This window comes from Oncorhynchus mykiss, chromosome 1, assembly GCF_057628025.1.
Source record: "Oncorhynchus mykiss isolate SJ-2025 chromosome 1, ASM5762802v1, whole genome shotgun sequence".
NCBI classification, from domain to species: domain Eukaryota; kingdom Metazoa; phylum Chordata; class Actinopteri; order Salmoniformes; family Salmonidae; genus Oncorhynchus; species Oncorhynchus mykiss.
In genome coordinates, this window is record NC_143022.1 from 14,452,177 (window position 1) to 14,473,507 (window position 21,331).

At 41.6% G+C, this 21,331-nt stretch overlaps 1 protein-coding gene and 1 non-coding gene across 3 annotated transcripts in view; both read right to left on the minus strand.

The window, feature by feature from the left end:
• Nucleotides 1–21,331, minus strand: part of elovl1b (ELOVL fatty acid elongase 1b) — a 29,368-nt gene that overhangs the window by 2,416 nt on the left and 5,621 nt on the right. The window contains exons 1-2 of one of the 2 annotated variants that reach the window (XM_021623850.3): nt 8,136–8,484; nt 1–100 (exon numbers count right to left, since the gene is read on the minus strand). In XM_021623850.3, coding sequence (XP_021479525.1) covers nt 1–61 — 61 coding nt within the window. In that variant the 5' untranslated portion in view covers nt 62–100; nt 8,136–8,484. Of the gene's footprint in view, nt 101–8,135; nt 8,485–21,331 lie in introns of those variants that run through there. The other variant, XM_021623933.3, reaches the window with a different exon arrangement.
• On the minus strand, nt 3,451–3,505 carry LOC118966746 (U7 small nuclear RNA). Its single transcript, XR_005053623.1, has one exon. It is a non-coding gene; the product is annotated as a U7 small nuclear RNA (small nuclear RNA).

Below are 21,331 nucleotides of genomic sequence, written 5' to 3' on the forward strand. Positions count from 1 at the left end.
CTGTTCCCTTCAAGAGATACTCATAAACCCCCATGGCTCTAGCACCAATGTCCTGAAGCATTTTGACTAGCTTCCGCCTCTGGTATCACCACCCAATAACCTGTGGAAAATCAAATTAATTAGTCATGATGTCATTTTTATGGATTTTGCATTACCCGCTTTAAAAAAAATACATAAAAAAATATATATTATATTGTATATAAATGTTTGTTTTTTTACTCAGTAGAGCTTTCAGATAACTCTGTAATGAAAAGCGCTATAAAAAAATGACATGTATTATATATAAAAAATAAAATAATACACTACTCCAAATCCCTTACATACTATCTAATGTGATATGGTATTGCAATATCTTTAGGTACTGACTTTACAATATATTTTACCCAAACATCATTCATGGTATTAAACTGCCTGCATCATATTTAATAATCTAGTCACAGTTGTATTTGGCAAAACCATCAACCCTTACTCACAAAAACATGACACAGAACATCACTTTACAGCTAGAATTTTATTTGGTTTCATGACATGAAAGAAGGAGACAGGAAATGTGCGTGTGCTACAGTTGACTAGGTCAACAACAGTGTGTTCTGGTTCTGAACAAATATCACTGACCCAGCATACCACACTCTGCCCCCACATCCCAGCATGCCTTGCCCCTGTCCCGGCAGACATGGCCTGACAGCAGAGAGGAGGGGCTACAGGGGACAGACTGGCACATTTACCTTAGGGTTATAAGGACAATTGGACTGAACTCAGCGACCTGCAATTTATATCAACAACTGAACTACAAGTATCAATACTGGTATAAAATCTTCAAACTTCTAATCTCTCGACACATTGGCTGACTACAATGTGTATACAGTAACACAAAAAAGTGTACACAGGGGCTGAGCGCAGTCTTCACAAAACCTATCCGTATCAAATCTCAACTCCATATAGGGCATGTCGTCAATGTTATTGGTCAATAGCTGGGATGTGTGGGTGCGGTAGCATTCTTGCCCCACTATGGAGCAAGAGGGATCCATTGTTCAGAGAAAACCTACACTGAGCTCTCCCTGCCCTAGGAGTAAAGTCTACCCTAAGCTAATACCATTGGAGGTAATGGAATGTACGGGGGGGGGGGGGGGGGGGGGCAACAGCAAAAAGTATAGAAAAGTGTCTAACACAGAGCAAAAACATATATCCTTCCTTAGAGCTGAACACAGTACACAATCAACATGGAATGACAATCAGTAACGTCTGAGCATACAGGGAACAGCAGTAACGTCTGAGCATACAGGGAACAGCTGTAACGTCTGAGCATACAGGGAACAGCAGTAACGTCTGAGCATACAGGGAACAGCAGTAACGTCTGAGCATACAGGGAACAGCTGTAACGTCTGAGCATACAGGGAACAGCAGTAACGTCTGAGCATACAGGGAACAGCAGTAACGTCTGAGCATACAGGGAACAGCAGTAACGTCTGAGCATACAGGGAACAGCAGTAACGTCTGAGCATACAGGGAACAGCAGTAACGTCTGAGCATACAGGGAACAGCAGTAACGTCTGAGCATACAGGGAACAGCAGTAACGTCTGAGCATACAGGGAACAGCAGTAACGTCTGAGCATACAGGGAACAGCAGTAACGTCTGAGCATACAGGGAACAGCAGTAACGTCTGAGCATACAGGGAACAAGCAGTAACGTCTGAGCATACAGGGAACAGCAGTAACGTCTGAGCATACAGGGAACAGCAGTAACGTCTGAGCATACAGGGAACAGTAGTAACGTCTGAGCATACAGGGAACAGCAGTAACGTCTGAGCATACAGGGAACAGTAGTAACGTCTGAGCATACAGGGAACAGCAGTAACGTCTGAGCATACAGGGAACAGCAGTAACGTCTGAGCATACAGGGAACAGCAGTAACGTCTGAGCATACAGGGAACAGCAGTAACGTCTGAGCATACAGGGAACAGCAGTAACGTCTGAGCATACAGGGAACAGCAGTAACGTCTGAGCATACAGGGAACAGCAGTAACGTCTGAGCATACAGGGAACAGCAGTAACGTCTGAGCATACAGGGAAGAGTAGTAACGTCTGAGCATACAGGGAACAGCAGTAACGTCTGAGCATACAGGGAACAGTAGTAACGTCTGAGCATACAGGGAACAGCAGTAACGTCTGAGCATACAGGGAACAGTAGTAACGTCTGAGCATACAGGGAACAGCAGTAACGTCTGAGCATACAGGGAACAGTAGTAACGTCTGAGCATACAGGGAACAGCAGTAACGTCTGAGCATACAGGGAACAGCAGTAACGTCTGAGCATACAGGGAACAGTAGTAACGTCTGAGCATACAGGGAACAGTAGTAACGTCTGAGCATACAGGGAACAGTAGTAACGTCTGAGCATACAGGGAACAGTAGTAACGTCTGAGCATACAGGGAACAGCAGTAACGTCTGAGCATACAGGGAACAGTAGTAACGTCTGAGCATACAGGGAACAGTAGTAACGTCTGAGCATACAGGGAACAGTATGGGAGACATTGTCAAGTGTACACATGGTTGAAAATCGGAGGGACCCTACATGATTACAACAATAGTTCAAGTGGGAAGTGTTCGCTCTCAGCTCCCATCCACTGGTATGCTCACGGAAAGAAGCCCTTTCAATTAACCAAACACTAGGCTGGAGGTCTTTCACACAGCAAGAATGTCAAGCAACACCTGTTTTCCAAAGGGAATATTCAAGATAAATGCTTTGTGTACATGTCAATATTTAGTCCTTTATGCACTTTAACATGGTTTGAAACTTTGCCCAACATGATTTGGCTCATGTGGTGTGAACGACAACCTACATATACACGTCAGAGTTGAATCGATGACAAAGAAAAGCTGGTCAACACTCAGTAAAGGGAGCTCTCACAGATAGCATCCAATATTCTAAAGTATGTTGAATAGCAGGCCACTCCATTTATCTACTTTAGCATCTGTACTCAATGAGCCGAATGCAGTCTCTTGTTATTTTTATGTAACAGTGATTATGAACTTAAAATCAGCAGCCAGACATTTTCAGACCAACAGGGCTTTCTATAAGATGTATGGCCTTTAAATCATATAACCTGCACACATATCTGTATGTAAAGTTAACTGGCATTATCTGTACTTCTCTTGAACTCCGGTACAGGTCCGGAGTAGTTTACCAGCAACTAGCCACAACTCACATAAAGAAATACTATAGTATGGTAAAAATACATTAGTATTAATTGTAGTGTTTTTACAGACTTTACTGTAGTACTCACTAGTGTTTACTGTAGCATTTACAGTTAACTAGTCTAAATACTGTAGGAAAATAAAAAATATAATATATACTATAGTAATTAATGTAGTATACTGTAGTATTTACTGTAATGTCTTGGTTTTGCAGACTATAGTGTTTTTGTTCTATTATCTTTGACATGGAAGTAGAGGCTTTCTCCTGAGGACACCTACTAGAGAAATACTAAAGAGCTATAATTTTCCATAACATGTAGGTAGCTACAGGGACTGGGGTCTGAAAGGATCATTCAGAGCTTCTGCTCTTTTCGGAACACAATATACGGTATGTAGGTTTCTCACTTATGGATGGCACAAATTGTGATATGGGGAGGGGAATGGGCAGGGTCTATGCAAATTAAAAACTGTAGTATTGACTATAGTTAAAAAAGTGTGGTGTTTTTGCTGACACTACTGTAGAATTTACCAGTGGGTTTTTTGTGTGGATGAAACTGTAGTATTTACTACAGCATTCTACAAGTACTACACATGATCTAGGGATACTACAGGACCATGCCCCAGGACTACCTGACATGATGACTCCTTGCTGTCCCCAGTCCACCTGGCCGTGCTGCTGCTCCAGTTTCAACTGTTCTGCCTTAATATTATTATTATTTGACCCTGCTGGTCATCTATGAACATTTGAACATCTTCGCCATGTTCTGTTATAATCTCCACCCGGCGCAGCCAGAAGAAGACTGGCCACCCCACATAGCCTGGTTCCTCTCTAGATTTCTTCCTAGGTTTTGGCCTTTCTAGGGAGTTTTTCCTAGCCACCGTGCTTCTACACCTGCATTGCTTGCTGTTTGGGGTTTTAGGCTGGGTTTCTGTACAGCACTTTGAGATATCAGCTGATGTACGAAGGGCTATATAAATAAATTTGATTTGATTTAGTATAGTATTCTACAGTTTATTATAGAATTCTAGAGTAAGTACTGTAGTATTCTATAGTAAAACGGTTGTATTGTTTCATCTGGGAAGGTATAGCAAATGCACATTCTCGAAGAGGCAAAGGAATATCCAGTTTGCAAGATCTAATCTAGCAGCTAAGATCACCTGCACATTTTGTTCACCTGGAACCTTCAAGGACACCGATAACAACCACACAGCAAGGGGGATATCAGGCTAAACCGCTATTGTCTTGATTATGAGAACATTCCTGAGAAATCGGAACATGTAGGCCTTTGAACTTAAATGCACATGCCATGTCACATTATGGATGCAATAGGTGAAAACCTCAAGGAAAAGCCTGCAACTAAGGCAGAGGTTGGCATTTACTAAACCACAATTCATTGTGTGTTCCAAGCAGAAAAGCCAAGCTTCATGGGCGCCTACAAGTGATATAGGGCAAAGTTCATTGTATGCAGATTTACAGCGCACCGGCAGGGAGTTTCCTGGTTGTTGAGTGAGTGCTCACCTGTCGGTATGATTCTCATTTCCATGCTAATTTAGACCAGAGACGAAGAATTTCAGAAAGCTCTTACACAAATAGCTGTTGTTCCTTTGGAACCTGAAAACAAGGTGAGTCGGCAGGTGTGCCTCATATCTGTGGTGACAACACACATCTCAGTGCCTCTAACTCGGGCAGATTCAGACATCAATCGTCTGTCTTGATCAGAGGAGTAACACTTGCACATTAAGAGATCATGTGAACATTATGACAAAAGTTAGATATCTATTGATAGTGATAATCTACTGGTCCTTAGTTTGAGTGTACCCATGCGAGGAAGATGAGCAAATTTACATTTTAATTTATTTTTTGAGTCCTCTTTGCGCTTTCCATTTGGAAACGAAAATAGAAAAATGTTTTGGCATCTTGCCTAAATTTCTGACTCAAAGACGAAACCTTTAACTAGGCAAGTCAGTTAAGAACAAATTCTCATTTACAATGACGGCCTACCGGGGAACAGTGGGTTAACTGCCTTGTTCAGGGGCAGAACGACAGATTTTTACCTTGTCAGTTCAGGGATTAGATCCAGCAACCTTTCAGTTACTGGCCCAACGCTCTAACCACTACGCTACCTGCCGCCACTACTTTAAGCCTATTCTGCCGTGCCCCTCTACTTTGACAAAAATATATTCAACATAACCCCCAAGACAACATTACCTAAAACGCCATATCTGCTCAAAAGCAAGTGTGTATAACCCTGAACCGACATGTGATTTGTTAAAAATCTCACTGAAGAACTGGATTTTACTGAATGGAATTCACCACCAGAGATCTGAGTATTGCACACAGAGGGGCAGTTTGCATTGCCAATCTTTCTAGTCAAAAACCTGAACGCCTCTGTGTGAGTATGAGAATGTATAGTGTCAGGGGCTTGTCTTGTGGCTAAGAGGGACCTAACCAGACACAGGAGAACACAACACGATTCTTTCAATCCACATCCGAAGGCACCAAAGAAAGAGACAGACCAGCGAGGAGGAAATAAACCTGTACAATAGCCATAGTGGAGATATCCAAAGAACATCGGAGAGACTAGAGACACCCCATTCTCCTGTCAGAGACCAGAGAAGGAAGACAGGCCAATAACCTAATGAGTGCGGAATATTCAGGATATTTATTTTTACCCTTTTGGCTTCTTGTACGAGTCTATAAATGTATCTAGACTAAAGCAAACAACCACAACTACGGATAGGAAAATCTCAGTCAGGACATTAATTCCAACCTTTAGCAACACCAAACCATCCATCAGAATCTAGTAGTTCAACTTGACTGAGCGGTTAAGCAGCAGAGGACTGTGACACTGTTCATATTTGTTCGATTCACTTTAAAACAATGTGCGATAACAGTAGTCCTTCAGTTCTGATCTGACAGTGCCATCACTTCAATCTGGCAACCTCACTCTACGGAAATGTCTCAAGAGTCCAGACATACCAATCCCATGAGCTCACTACAAACACGTTTAAACTCCACAGTCACATTGTAACAAAGCATTCTGACTGCTACTGTAAAGACTTCCAGGAGAATTTCCTCATGGTGTTGTGACTACTAAGTCAGCAATAATCTTTCCACCAGCACTGTGGTGGATCACAAGGTGGCACTTCCCATCACCCTGACCAGAGAGTCAAAGTCCAAGCACTACACTAATCAAATCTTTTTATTTTTATTTAAAGTTTATTTGTCACGTGCGCCGAATACAACAGGTAGACCTTATAGTGAAATGCTTACTTACAAACACTTACCAATAGTACAAAAAAAAGGTATTAGGTGAACAATAGGTAAGTATAGAAATAAAAAAAAACAGTAAAAAGGCTATTTACAGTAGCGAGGCTACATACAGACAACGGTTAGTCAGGCTGATTGAGGTAGTATGTACATGTAGATATGGCTAAAGTGACTATGCATATATGAAGAACAGAGCAGTAGCAGTAGCGTAAAGAGGGGTTGGCGGGGTGGTGGGTGGGACACAATGCAGATAGCCCGGTTAGCCAATGTGCGGGAGCACTGGTTGGTTGGCCCAATTGAGGTAGTATGTACATGAATGTATAGTTAAAGTGACTGTGCATAAATGATAAACACTACCTCAATTCCATGAAAGAAACGCCATATCGGCATAGCTAACTGTAAAGCGGACAGACAGATGAAGCCAATTAAATGTAGCTCTTTTTGGTATTCCAGTCATCTAACACTGGACTCAACAGGGCTACACAGTTAACAGCCATAAACCAGGAGGGAGGAGACTGTCAGATCACCTCATCCCTCTCCGTTCCAGAATGGAGGGAGTGTAGCTTTCCTCAAAACTATCAACCTATCGTGTGATGATCAGCCATCTCGAGACCTTGAACAGATACAATTCTCTGTGACTACACTATTGACATAGAAAACCCAGAACAGAATTGTGACGCTGGTAATAGGTGGGAGTAAATATTGGTTTAGGAATAACTCTTCAAATCGTCGACTAAGTGCCTCTTTCATGACTTGCAGGGAAGAGTAGCACAGTGGAAAGGGTGGGGAAAATGCATGTGTTATGGAAAGCCTGTCAATTAATCATAGTGATGAAAAAAGGAGCCTTGTTCAAAAGGTTAGAGTTCATGATGAACAAAACGACAGAGGGGAGGGGTAAAAAACGTCCGCAGGGAGAGAGGGAGGGAGCCAATTAGAAAAAAAACACAGTGCAGCTTATGTTTAAAGGCCTAATGCACACGTTTTTATTTCTACATACATTTATTTCTGATTAACAATTATGTAACTTACTGTGATTGTTTTCAATTAAAATGGTCAAAAATAAACAAAAATAGCTTATTAGCAAAGAACAATTTCTCAAGCAATAATTTTTCTAAGGCTGTCTGGGAGTGGTCTGGGTGGAGTGGGGGGAACTGAAAACTAGCGGTTATTGACAGAGAGGTTTGAAACTCTTTCTTACTGGTCTATTAACTAAATTTACTCCATACCAACAAAACAGGCTGAAATGTATTTTTACTTACACTAAAAAAAGTGCATAATCATAATTTTCACAGTATTATTCCAACCTCAGTGTGGGAATATATATATATATATATATATATATATATATATATATAACACAGAAAAATCACGTTTTTGACTGTACTGGGCCTTTAACAGAAGTGTTGGCAGGGATGCTCTACCTACTGTACGCACACACACTGGGTTTTCAAAGTCAAAACAACATCTGTGTGTTTACCCCAGCTTGTTAAGACACATAATATAGGCCTTCCCTGAAGAGATAACGTAAACACAAGACCTAAAAACCCACTTAGGGAAACAAACCCAAACCATTAGCTCAACAAGCGTGCCAAAATTAGATAAAGGGGGAGAAGACGTTAGGGTTCGTTTCCTGGGTACTCCATCTGGTGCTAAGTGAGCAGACTTACCTCGTCTTTGATGTGGTTTATTTCTTGTTCACCTCAGAGCGGGCCAAAGGATGCCAGTGTGGACACCAACACTAAAGAGCACAGCTAGCTTGCTTGCTCCTTTTGGAGAGAAGCGCCAGGATAGCAGTCAAGGGAGAGAGAAAGGGAGTGAAAGAGGAAGCAGGAGTGAGTGAGACAGAGAAAACGGATGAAGTGTGACTGGTACTGCTGTCCTCCCCACCCACCGTGACGCACACACACAGTGAATGAATAACGAGTTCAGAAAGAGAGAGCGAGGCAGGCAGAGAGAGAGAGAGAGGGAGGAGTGTATATGTGTCAGTGTAAATGCAAGCTGGGTGGTTAAGAGAGTGAAAACAAGAGGAAGCTGGCCTTGTATTTCAACCGGCAGTGTGAAAACCTCAAAATAAAGGAAAGGTAGGTGGCCGTTTTGTGACCACAGCCCTGGTCTGACAGGAGTTGCCCCTTCCCCTCTTACCTCCATCCTCCCCCCTCTCTCAAAGCTAAATACAGCAGAATATGGCATCATCCTGCAGGTTTCTCTCCTAGGGGGTGGGCTGATTATATTATTCTCATACACAGCGGGGAGAAATCAGTGGCGACTGTTGTTGTGCCGCTAGTCTCTTTCCCCAGCCAACACCCCGAAAGCAAAGCTAACATCCATTTCACCCTCCATCTGGACTGGAAGTCAAAGTCATTACCAAAATAAACATTTACAACTCCATAATGACACTTACAAAAACAATCATAGGGGCTTTCCAAAATGTAATTTAAAAAATGTATTGATCATCAAACAATATGGAATACTTCTTCTGGAGACTGAACACCAATGAGGAAAAGACCAGTTGGAACTAAAGTATAATTCTACGGGTTACTCAAGGCTGGTTGATAAATCTGCTAACATAGATAAGGCCATTTTGGCTCCTACAGGAAGACAGTGACTTACTGGCAAATATGTAAGCATATTGTACGTTCTGCTTGCTCTCACGCATATGAAATCAGAGTCTGATCTCCCTACCAAGCCCAGTTTTAAAAGGAGGAACAGATATTGAGACAATCTTTAAAGCTATGTAGTTATGACGCTCACTCTCCCTCTAGAACAAACACGTGCAGCACACATACTCACGTCTTGGTGTACCTTTCCAGGCCTAGGCCATACAGAACAGTCAGGTGGGAGTCAGACACACTCCACCCTTTAGTTGTATATTAACAGGTTAAGTAGCCTACAAATTCCTCTCTTACTTTAAGCAAGCTCTCAGATCCTTTGTGATGTAAAACATTTGTCAAACAAGCCACCCCTAACAGAGCGAAGGACACTCGTCAAGTACTGCTCTAATATTTTATCTAACATCAATCTACTTCAATTAGGTACTTAGTCGTGACTAAAAGTGTGCATCACAACTGGCACCCTAGTCCAATCAACTGTTAATAGTTGTGTAGATGTACTTGTCTGGCCTATCTGTGGACAGAGACGGGTTTACCTGTTGCTTTGTCCCAAGGGATTTGATGAGTTTAGGAGTTCTTAGGATCCGCATTAGCCGACGCCAACATCTAGTCTTACTGGGGTCCTACATTTTTTATAAATAAATATAAGACAAGTGTTTGTTTTTTGTTTCCTTGAATTTGTTTTGGACCTGAAAAGACCCCTGGTGACATGTCTGGGGGGGTGGGGGGTAAGTGTATCTGCAGCTTCAATAGGTCTTTCTTTGCAGCGCTTGACCATATGACTGGACAATATTAGAGATAAGATAAAACTAGAGCCTGCAGGACTTGCTTTGTGGAGTGTGGTGTCAAAAAAGCAGAGCATTTCTATTATGGACAGACCTCTCCCCATCTTTACAACCATTGAATTATACTACAGGACCAAAAGTATGTGTACACTGCTCATTGAACATCTCATTCAAAAATCATGGTTGGTTGGTCCCCCATTTGCTGCTGTGAAGGCTATCCGCTAGTTGTTGGAACATTGCAGAGACTTGCTTCCATTCAGCCACAAGAGCATAGTGCGGTCAGGCACTGATGTTGGGCGATTAGGCCTGGCTTGCAGTCGGCGCTCAAATTCTTCCCAAAGGTGTTCGATGGGGTTGAGGTCAGGGCTCTGTGCAGGCCAGTCAAGTTCTTCCACACACCGATCTCGACAAACCATTTCTCTATGGGCCTCGCTTTGTGTAAGGGGGCATTGTCATGCTGAAACAGGAAAGAGCCTTCCCAAACTGTTACCCCAAAGTCAGAATCATCTAGAATGTCAATGTATGCTGTAGGGTTAAGATTTCCCATAACTGGAACTAAGGGGCCTAGCCCGAACCATGAAAAACTGCCCCAGACCAATATTCCTCCTACACCAAACTTTACAGTTGGCACTATGCATTCAGACAGGTAGCGTTCTCCTGGCATCCGCCAAACCCAGATTCATCCGTTGGACTGCCAGATAGTGAAGCACGATTTATCACTCCAAAGAACACGTTTCCACTACTCCAGAGTCCAATGGAGGCTAGCTTTAAACCACTCCAGCCGATGCTTGGCATTGCGCATGATGATCTTAGGCTGTGTGCGGCTGAACGGCCATGGAAACCCATTTCATGAAGTTCCCGACGAACAGTTCTTGTGCTGACGTTGCTTCCAGAGGAAGTTTAGAACTCAGTAGTGACGTGTTGCAACCGAGGACAGAGGATTTTTACGCGCTACGTGCTTCAGCACTTGGTGATCCCGTTCTATGTGCTTGTGTGGCCTACCACTTCACGGCTGAGCCGTTGTTGCTCCTAGACTTTTCCATTTCACAATAACAGCACTTACAGTTGACCGTGGCAGCTCTAGCAGAGCTTACTTGTTGGAAAAGTGGCCTCCTATGACAGTGCTACATTGAAAGTATTCAGACACCTTCCCTTTTCACATTTTGTTACATTACAGCCTTATTCTAAAATTGATTCAAATGTTTTATCATCAGTCTACACACAATGTCCTCTAATGACAAAGCAAAAACAGGTTGAGAAATGTTTGCAAATGTATTTCAAAAAAGCTGAAATACCTTATTTACATAAGTATTCAGACCCTTTGCTATGAGACTCAAAATTCTGCTCAGGGACATCCTGTTTCCATTGATCATCCTTGAGATGTCCACCTGTGGTAAATTCAATTGATTGGACATGATTTGGAAAAGCACACACACCTGTCTATATGAAGTTTCCCAGTTGACAGTGCATGTCAGAGCAAAAACCAAGCCATGAGATCGAAGGAATTCTCCGTGGAGGTCCGAGACAGGATTGTGTCGAGGCACCGTACTAAAACATTTCTGCAGCATTGAAGGTCCCCAAGAACACAGTGGCCTCCACCATTCTTAAAATGGAGAACCTGATGGTCACAGAGCTCCAAAGTTCCTCTGTGGAGATGGGAGAACCTTGCAGAAGGACAATCACCTCTGCAGCACTCCACCAATCAGGCCTTTATGGCAGAGTGGCCAGAAGGAAGCCACTCCTCAGTAAAAGGAACATGACAGCCCGCTTGGAGTTTGCCAAAAGGCAACTAAAGGACTCTCAGACCATTAGAAACAAGATTATCTGGCCTGATGAAACCAAGATTAGAAACCAATAACTATTTTGCCTGAATACCAAGTGTCACATCTGGAGGAAACCTGGCACCATCTCTTCGGTGAAGCATGGTGGTGGCAGCATCATGCTGTGGGGATGTTTTTCAGCGGCAGGGACTGGGAGACTAGGTAGGATCGAGGGAAAGATGAACAGAGCAAAGTACAGATGAAAACCTGCTCCAGAGCGCTCAGGACCTTTAGACTGGGGCGAAGGTTCACCTTCCAATAGTACAAGGACCCTAAGCACACAGCCAAGACAACGCTGGAGTGGCCACTCAATGTTCTTGAGTGGCCCAGCCAGTACCTAAGCTTGAACCTGTTCGAACATCTCTGGAGAAATCTGAAAATAGCTGTGCAGCGATGTTCCCCATCCAACATGACAGAGCTTGAGAGGATCTGCAGAGAACAATGGGAGAAATTTCCCAAATACAGGTGTGCCAATTTTGTAGCGTCATAACCAAGAAGACTCGAGACTGTAATCGCTGCCGAAGGTGCTTCAACAAAGTACTGAGTAAAGGGTCTGAATACCTATGTAAATATCAGTTTTCTATTTTTAATACATTTGAAACATTTCTAAAAACCTGTTTTTGCTTTGACATTGTGTGTAGATTGATGAGGGAAAAAAACAATACATTTTAGAATAAGGCTGTAACGTAACAAAATGCGGAAAAAGTCAAGGGGTCAGAATACTTTCCCAATGCACTGTATGTTTTGACAATGAAAGTTTACAATCTAAGGTAACAAGTCATTTATTCCCCTCAACTTGATCAACAGCCACACCATTCATTACCAGATTCCACTGAGGTCTAAAACTTAGGGAAACAAATACAATGCTCTTAGTTTTCGAGATGTTCAGGACCATTTCATTACCAGTGGTGTAAAAGTACCACTTAAGTTGTTTTTTAGGGTATCTGTACTTTTACTATTTATATTTCTGACAACTTTAACTCCACTACATTCCTAAAGAAAATAATTTACCTTTTACTCCTTACATTTTCTCCGACACCCAAAAGTACTCGGTACATTTTGAACGCTTAGCAGGACAGGAAAATTGTCTAATTCAAAAGAACATCCCTGGTCATCCTTACTGCCTCTGATCTGGCAAATTCACTAAACACAAATGTTTCATTTGTAAATTGTCTGACTGTTGAAGTGTGCCCCTGGCTATTCGTACCTGAAAAAAAAAATCTGCTTTGCTTAATAAGGAATTTGAAATTATTATTTATACTTTAGCTACTTAAGTATATTTTACTGGGTGACTTTCACTGGAGTCATTTTCTTTTAAAAAGGTATCTTTACTTTTATGCAAGTATGACAATTGGGTACTTTTTCCAATACTGTTTATTACTAGCCACCCATTCCAAAACAGATTGCAACTCTTTGTTAAGGGTTTTCGTGACTTATTATTAGCTGTTGTTGGCTGATACTTATATGGTTGAATCATCAGCATACGTAGGACACACATGCTTTGTTTAAATGCCAGTGGCAGGTCATTGGAAAAAATAGAAAAGAGTAGAGAGCCTAGAGAGCTGTCCTGTGGTACACCACACTTTACATGTTTGACATTAGAGAAGCTTCCATTAAAGAAAACCCTCTGAGTTCTATTACATAGAACATTCTCTCTGCTACCCGCACAGCAAGCGGTACCGGAGCGCCAAGTCTAGGACCAGAAGGCTCCTTAACAGCTTATAACCCGAAGCCATAAGACTACTGAACAACTAACCAAATGGACACCCAGCCTATTTACATTGGTGGTGGGAGGGTGGGGTCATTTGTTTTTACACTGCTGCTTTATCTATGCATAGTCATTTTAACCCTACCTACATGTACAAATTACCTTGACTAACCTGTAACCCTGCACATTGGCTCAGTACCCTATGAATATAGCCTCAATACTGTATTGTATTACTTTTGTTAGTTTGGTAAATATTTTCTTAACTCTTTCTTGAATTGCACTGCTGGTTAAGGGCTTGTAAGTAAGCATTTCATGGTAAGGTCTACTACACCTGTTGTGTTCGGTGCATGTGACAAAGTTTGATTTGATTCCACGATATGGCAGAGGTTGAAAAGTCCCACAAGTTCTCAAAAACAGGTTATGGTCAATAATATCAAAGGCTGCACTGAAATCTAACAGTACAGCTCCCACAATCTTCTTATTATCAATTTATTTTAACCAATCATCAGTCATGTGTGTCAGTGCAGTACATGTAGAGTGTCCTTCTCTCTAAGCATGCTGAAAGTCTGTTGTTCATTTGTTTACCGAGAAATAGCATTGTAATTGGTCAAAAGAAAATTCCAACAGTATACTAAGAACTAGCAGGTCTGCTGTTAGAACCAGTAAAGGCCGCTTTACCACTCTTGGGTAGCGGAATGACTTTGGCTTCCCTCCAGGCCTGAGGACAAAGACTTTCCTCTATGCTCAGATAAGAATGGATATAGATTCAGCTACCTCAGTTGTCAATGCCAGGAGGTTTGTCATTATTGATCAATAACAATTTTTCCACCTCTTCCGCACTAACTTTCAAAATGTAAATTTTTACAAAATGTATAAAATCTAAACTTTCATTATTTGTTTTTGTGTGCATGAGTACGATGGCTCACTGTTCATTGTTGGCATTTTCTGCCTGTTTGCCCACTTTGGAAAAATGATTGTTATCGATCAATAATGACAAACCTCCTGGCATTGACAACGTAGATGGAAAGCCATTGAGGATGGTAGCTGACTCTATAGCCACTCCTATCTGTCATATCTTTAATCTGAGCCAAGAGGAAAGTCTTTGTCCTCAGGCCTGGAGGGAAGCCAAAGTAATTCCGCTACCTAAGAGTGGTAAAGTGGCCTTTACTGGTTCTAACAGCAGGCCTATCAGCTTGCTGCCAGCTCTTAGCAAACTGTTGGAAAAACTTGTTTAACCAATTACAATTACAACACCTCATCATAACATCTTCTGTAAGCATTACAGAGATATGGCTCTGAATATATATACAGTAACACCTCCCCATAAGCATTCCTGTCTCTTCTATAGATGTTATATCCTTTTATTGCTATATCGTCAAATTAATTATCTAAGTGAGTCCGTGATTGGGAGTCCCATAGGGTGGCAAACAATTGGCCCAAGTCATCCGGGTTAGGGTTTGGCCGGGGTAGGCAGTCATTGTAAATAAGAATTTGTTCTCAACTGACTTGCCTAGTTTTAAAAAAAAATAATAATAAAAAATAAAAATAAAACTTTATTTAACGTCTGATGTTAGCAAGTTATTGACTTCATTAACCTTATTTCTAAGGTTACATATATTAATATGGGCTGTTTTCAGTCCTGTCCTGGGTAGCTTATCAGAAATAGACAATATGGAAGAGCCAACAAAGTCAGATAAAAAAATAAAAACATAGTGCTTGTTATAAAATACCAAAATAAACAAAATCCTTATCGAAACCCCAAATCATAATACAGACATTCCAAGTAAATGACAAAATATATATATATATATATTTAGATTGTTTATTGAACAAAAGTAGTTTAACAGAAACTCAGATTTGATGTGCAAAAATGTGACCTCCTTCAGTCAATAGCTTGTGGCACCTCCATTAGCAGCAATAACTTGGAGTAAACATCTCCTATAGCCAGTAATCAGTCTCATGATTTTTGCCCACTTCCTTACAGGTTTAAGGGGTGCCTGCCATGAACTGCCCGCTTCAGGTCCTGCCACAGTATCTCGATTGGAAGGTCAATTTTGGACTCGTCGGTCCAGAGAATGGACTTCCAGAAACCTTCAGGTTTGTCCAGGTGGTCTCTGGCAAACTTAAGATGGGCAGTTTGATTCTTTGATAGCAGAGGCTTCTTCTTAGCAACCATCCCATGAATGGCATTTCGATTCGTGTTCCTCTTATTGTCACCTGAGCTGCAGCAAGGGAAGTCTGCAAATCTATAGATGTTATGTTTGGGTTGGCTTTTACCCTATTTATTATTGTTCTTGTGGCTCTTGGGGATATTTTGGAAGGGCGTCCACTTCTAAGTCGAGTTGCTGACATGTTAAATGCTCTCCATTTGTAGATTATTTGCCTGACAGTGGGCTGATGAAGCTCAAATCTTTTTGAGATGATTTTATAGCCTTCCCCAGACTGATGTCCTCTGAGATCTCCTTCACTCTCGGCATGGTGTGCTTTGTATTCACATGGATGGGTAACACCAAACTGACCAAGTTTCTTACCTCTATTTATCAGAGTCCCGCCCAAACGATCTCTCCTTTGATTGGTTCATTTGGTATCAAATTATTTACCCACCTGATTCTACTTAACTACTTAATTTAACCAATGCAACTTGGGTTCACTTATTTTTGCACCTGCACTAATTCCTTTTTAATTTCGTTTTTTTTACTACATGCATGATTCTCTACACCAACATATGGTATTGGTAAATATACAGGGAAGCAAACTGGTGAGGGCCCACTGAAACATGCAAAACTATGTCTCGGTGTGTAAAATAAAAAGTGGTTCATATGAACCCAACTCACAGCTAAAAAATGTAACGAAAGCAATCCAATGTTATTTGTTGCCTAGACTTTACTGAAAACGACACAAGTCTTGAGAAAGAACAATACACTAATATTGCAGTTAGCCATGAAGGCTTTTATAATAGAATGCTTGTGACCACACAGACCCTTGGGGGGGGGGGGTAGAAATACAATGAAACAAACAGGCATTCTATTTTTGCTCTATTATAGATATCGATCAAGTGCACAAGGCTACATGTGTGCAAAAATAACATTCACTTAGTAAAACATTTCAATAACCCCCCCTCACTCTCGTGTTACTGTCAAGTTCAACACAACTAAAGCTAATATCTTTGGTCTACACTGCACATTTATTACATTGTATACTTTCTGCCTGTGGACATCTGTTCTACAATGTGCCAGCAGAGCACGATACCCTTTGTTAGCATAATTGATCTCTTTCAGGCAGAGATTACACCTGGCATACCCCATTTTATCCACGGTATTAAAAATACAGAGGTAATGTTGGTTTTAAATTCACACATTCGCCAAAAGCCATTTTATAAAAAAATCTATATGGTGGACAGCCCCATCAAGAGGTATGGACAGCCCCATCAAGAGGATCCACCTGGTGATGTATTTTGGGAGAGTGGTAAGCAGCCTGAAACTCCTGAAACCTATAGCAGTAGCCATTGCACAGATTGAGGGAGACAATGACAATGCCATCTTGTCTGATGTTCAGACTGCTTGCAGATGTAAGAGAATAAATTCGTACTGCCCTGCCCACTTCACTGTTGCTCCAAGCAGAGGAAACTGCAGTTCTGAAATACATCAAAAAGACTTCTGCCTGAAGCTCATACATGCCGCAGCGTGCATGTTGGACGCCACGTATGCTGGCAAGAATATCCTGTCTGGTGCAGAGATCAACAAGGCCTATGGTGTCATCACTACCGTGTCTCGCCACTTTGGCCTGGATGAGGGCAAGGTTCTTGGCAGTCTGGCAAAGTACACTTCCAAGCAAGGGCATCGGGATGCAGATGCAAAATGGCAGTGGTGCCAACATATCTCATCAGCTACCTGGTAGAAGTGACTTTGTGGATCTGAGGCTCTTTCCCCTGTTGCCTCCATCACCCTCCAAATCCCACTAACATCAGCTGCCTCAGAGCGCAACTGGTCCTTGTTTGGGAACACACACACCCAAGCACTCAACAGACTGACCAATACAAGGGTTGAACAATTGGTGGCCAGCCGGGCAAATTTGAGGCTTTTTGAGCCTGACAACGAGCCATCCTCAACAAGGTTGGAAAGTGACAGTGAAGATGAGGCCTCAGAGTCTGATGTTCAAGAGCTGGACATTGAGGAGGTCCAGGGAGAAGACATGGAAGCCTGAGAGGATGACAACCAAAGCTTTAGTTTCTAGACTATCATTTTATGTATGTTGAAAACGTTTTTGGGAGATGTGATCCTTTCTTTTGTTGTTCAGTGAAGTCATCCCATGTGAAGAGTTAACTCCTTTAATTAAAGTTAAATTTGTAACTAAATTGTTGTTGTTTTTCTATTGGAAGGATTTAATCATTTGCAATTATGTCTTCTTAAGAAAAGGTCAAATGTTTTGTTTGTCTCCATATGATACGGTAAATATATCCAATGCAAAAAACATCCACATTTATTATTAATATTAATTAGCATATTTCCCATATATTCCCATGGAAAGTTTCCACCTCTGAAAGTTCCCCAAAATGTGCAACTCTACTTGATTGAAACACCTGATTGGCCTCTCATACCACAATGCTGTATGTCTGTCAGCATAAACTGCAGCACTAACTCGACCTCTGTTCCCTGCTGGCCTGGAGTGTAATCATAAATCCTAAACATTTTGCAACGGAAATCGTTTACTCAAAACGGAATACGTTTTGCAACAATACAAGAGTTTATATTGAATAAATTCAAGTATGTCCTTTCCCGATTTGTACCGTTTGTTTGAGTCCCCAGTCTGTTGTCTTAACCTGCTTTAAAAGGAGACCACCATCATCCCAGTGCCCAAGAAAATAAAGATGACATGCCCAAATGACTATCGCCCTGTTGTACCAACCCCGGTCATCATGAAATGCTTTGAGAGGCTGGTCATGGCCCACATCAAGGCCAGCACACTGGACCCACTCCAATTTGCCTACCGCTCCAACAGATCCATGGAAAATGCCATTCCCATCACTATTCACGTGGCCCTAACACATCTGGACAAGAGGAACACCTATGTGAGAATGCTGTTCATTGACTACAGTTCAAAATTCAATACTATTGGTTCCTCCAAGCTCGACACCAAGCTCAGAGCCCTGGGTCTGGACACCACCCTCTGCAACTAGATCCTGGACTTCTTGACGAGCAGACCTCATGCTGTGAGGATTGGCAACATCTCCTCCACACTGACTCTTAACACAGGGGCCCCCAGGGGTGAGTCCTCAGTCCTCTGCTGTACTCCCTGTTGGTATCTTCAAGCCATCAGAATGATTAACACTTGAACTGGACTGACCACTTGCTCTGATTCTCTGCACCTGAGCACACACACACACAAAACAACCGCTGCTCCCAGACTCTTATTACACTGCCCCCACATCCCCCGTTCCCCAATACACATGTAAATATTGGGACTATAAAAACTGTGCCTTTCTGTATTATACTTATGCTCAAATGTTTATTCAATCTACTGAACCATTTACTTTATGTTCGTACTCTTATCTTTTATTAATGCATTGTCAAGAAGGAAACTGCAAATAAGCATTTCGTTGGACGGTGTATACCATGCGTATCCCCTACATACGACTAATAAAATCTTGAAACTTGTTTGGTTTCTAGTGAATAGGCCAACGCCCCAGGTTTGTGTGAGTGAGGTTGCGTCAAGTGTCTGTGTGTTCAAATTGTTACACAACAAGTAAGCACATGTCTCCTGATATTTCCACCCGTATGCTGTACTATGGTGCAACACTACCAAGGCCTTCCCCCACTCTCTGAATGGAATGAGCTACAGGCTATGAAATATACAGTAAAATTACCAAGGCAACATGCTGATTTTTCACAAAAGAAGCAGTCTGTTCTGAAATTGAATAATATAGCTGAGCTATTTACGACGTCGCACACCATTTAATCTCAGATGGCAAATTAAAGATCACTTAAATGGCCTAATGTCAAAGTAAGTCCCATGTTCCACGGCTTCTGTTATGTTAATGAAACTATAGGCCTCAACTCCAAGTGGAGAAGAAAGGTACTGTCTGAAATTCTGGTATTATTAATACGGTACCCATCTTTCCCATTCTTTTGGGATTGAAGAAATAACCTATAGTTTTGGCAAGTCGGTTAGGACATCTACTTTGTGCATGACACAAGTCATTTTTCCAACAATTGTTTACAGACAGATTATTTCACTGTATCGCAATAACAGTGGGTCAGAAGTTTAATTACACTAAGTTAACTTTACCTTTAAACAGCTTGCAAAATTCCAAAAAATTATGTCATGGATTTAGAAGCTTCTGATAGGCTAATTGACATCATTTGAGTCAATTGGAGGTGTACCTGTGGATATATTTCAAGGCCTACCTTCAAACTCAGTGCCTCTTTGTTTGACACCATGGGAAAAATCAAAAGAAAATCAGCCAAATTGTAGAGCTCCACAAGTCTGGTTCATCCTTGGGAGCAATTTCCAAACGCCTGAAGGTACCACGTTCATCTGTACAAACAATAGTATGCAAGCATAAACACCATGGGACCACGCAGCCGTCATACCGCTCAGGAAGGAGACACATTCTGCCTCCTAGAGATGAATGTACTTTGGTATGAAAAGTGCAACGCAATCCCAGAACAGCAGCAAAGGACCTTGTGAAGATGCTGGAGGAAACAGGTACAAAAGTATCTAGAACCACAGTAAAATGAGTCTCGGCAGTATTGACATAACCTGAAAGGCCGCTCAGTAAGGAAGAAGCCACTGCTCCAAAACAACAATAAAAAAGCCAGACTACGGTTTGCAACTGCACATGTGGACAAAGATTCTACTTTTTGGAGAAATGTCCTCTGGTCTGATGAAACAAAAATAGAACAGTTTGGCCATAATGACCATCATTGTGTTTGGAGGAAAAAGGGGGACGCTTGCAAGCCGAAGAACACCATCCCAACCGTGAAGAACGGGGGTGGCAACATCATGTTGTGGGGTTGCTTGGCTGCAGGAGGGACTGGTGCACTTCACAAAATAGTTGGCATCATGAGGTAGGAAAATGATGTGGATATATTGAAGCAACATCTAAAGACATCAGTCAGGAATTTAAAGCTTGATCTCAAATGGGTCTTCCAAATGGACAATGACCCCAAGCATACTTCCAAAGTTGTGGCAAAATGGCTTAAGGACAACAAAGTCAAGGTATTGGAGTGGCCATCACAAAGCCCTGACCTCAATCCTATAGAAAATGTGGGTTCAGAACTGAAAAAGCATGTGCGAGCAAGGAGGCCTACAAACCTGACTCAGTTACACCAGCTCTGTCAGGAGGAATGGGTCAAAATTCACCCAACTTATTGTGGGAAGCTTGTGGAAGGCTACTCGAAACCTTTGACCCAAGTTAAACAATTTAAAGGCAATGCTGCCAAATGAGTGTTTGTAAACCCACTGGGAATGTGATGAAAGAAATAAAAGCTGAAAGAAATTCTCTACTATAATTCTGACATTTCACACTCTTAAAATAAAGTGGGGATCCTAACTGACCTAAGACAGGGAATTTTACTTGGATTAAATGTCAGGAATTGTGAAAAACTGAGTTTAAATGTATTTGACTAAGGTATATGTAAACTTCTGTCTTCAACTGTATGTATGTATGTATGTATGTATATACACACATATACATATATATATTTATTTATTTTGTTTGATTTAGGCATATTTGTTTAATTTCTATGGTGGGGGGGGGGGGCTTCACCATGACAGTTTAACATTCTAGTCTTTCAGCTCCTAGTAACAGATATTGTAAATCACAAATACCAGTATACTGTTAAGGTTATTATTGCACTATCACTCCCCTCTAATTATGTAAATTACATGTATTGACTAATAACAGTGACAGAATGATCTACTTACTATGTTGATACCAAA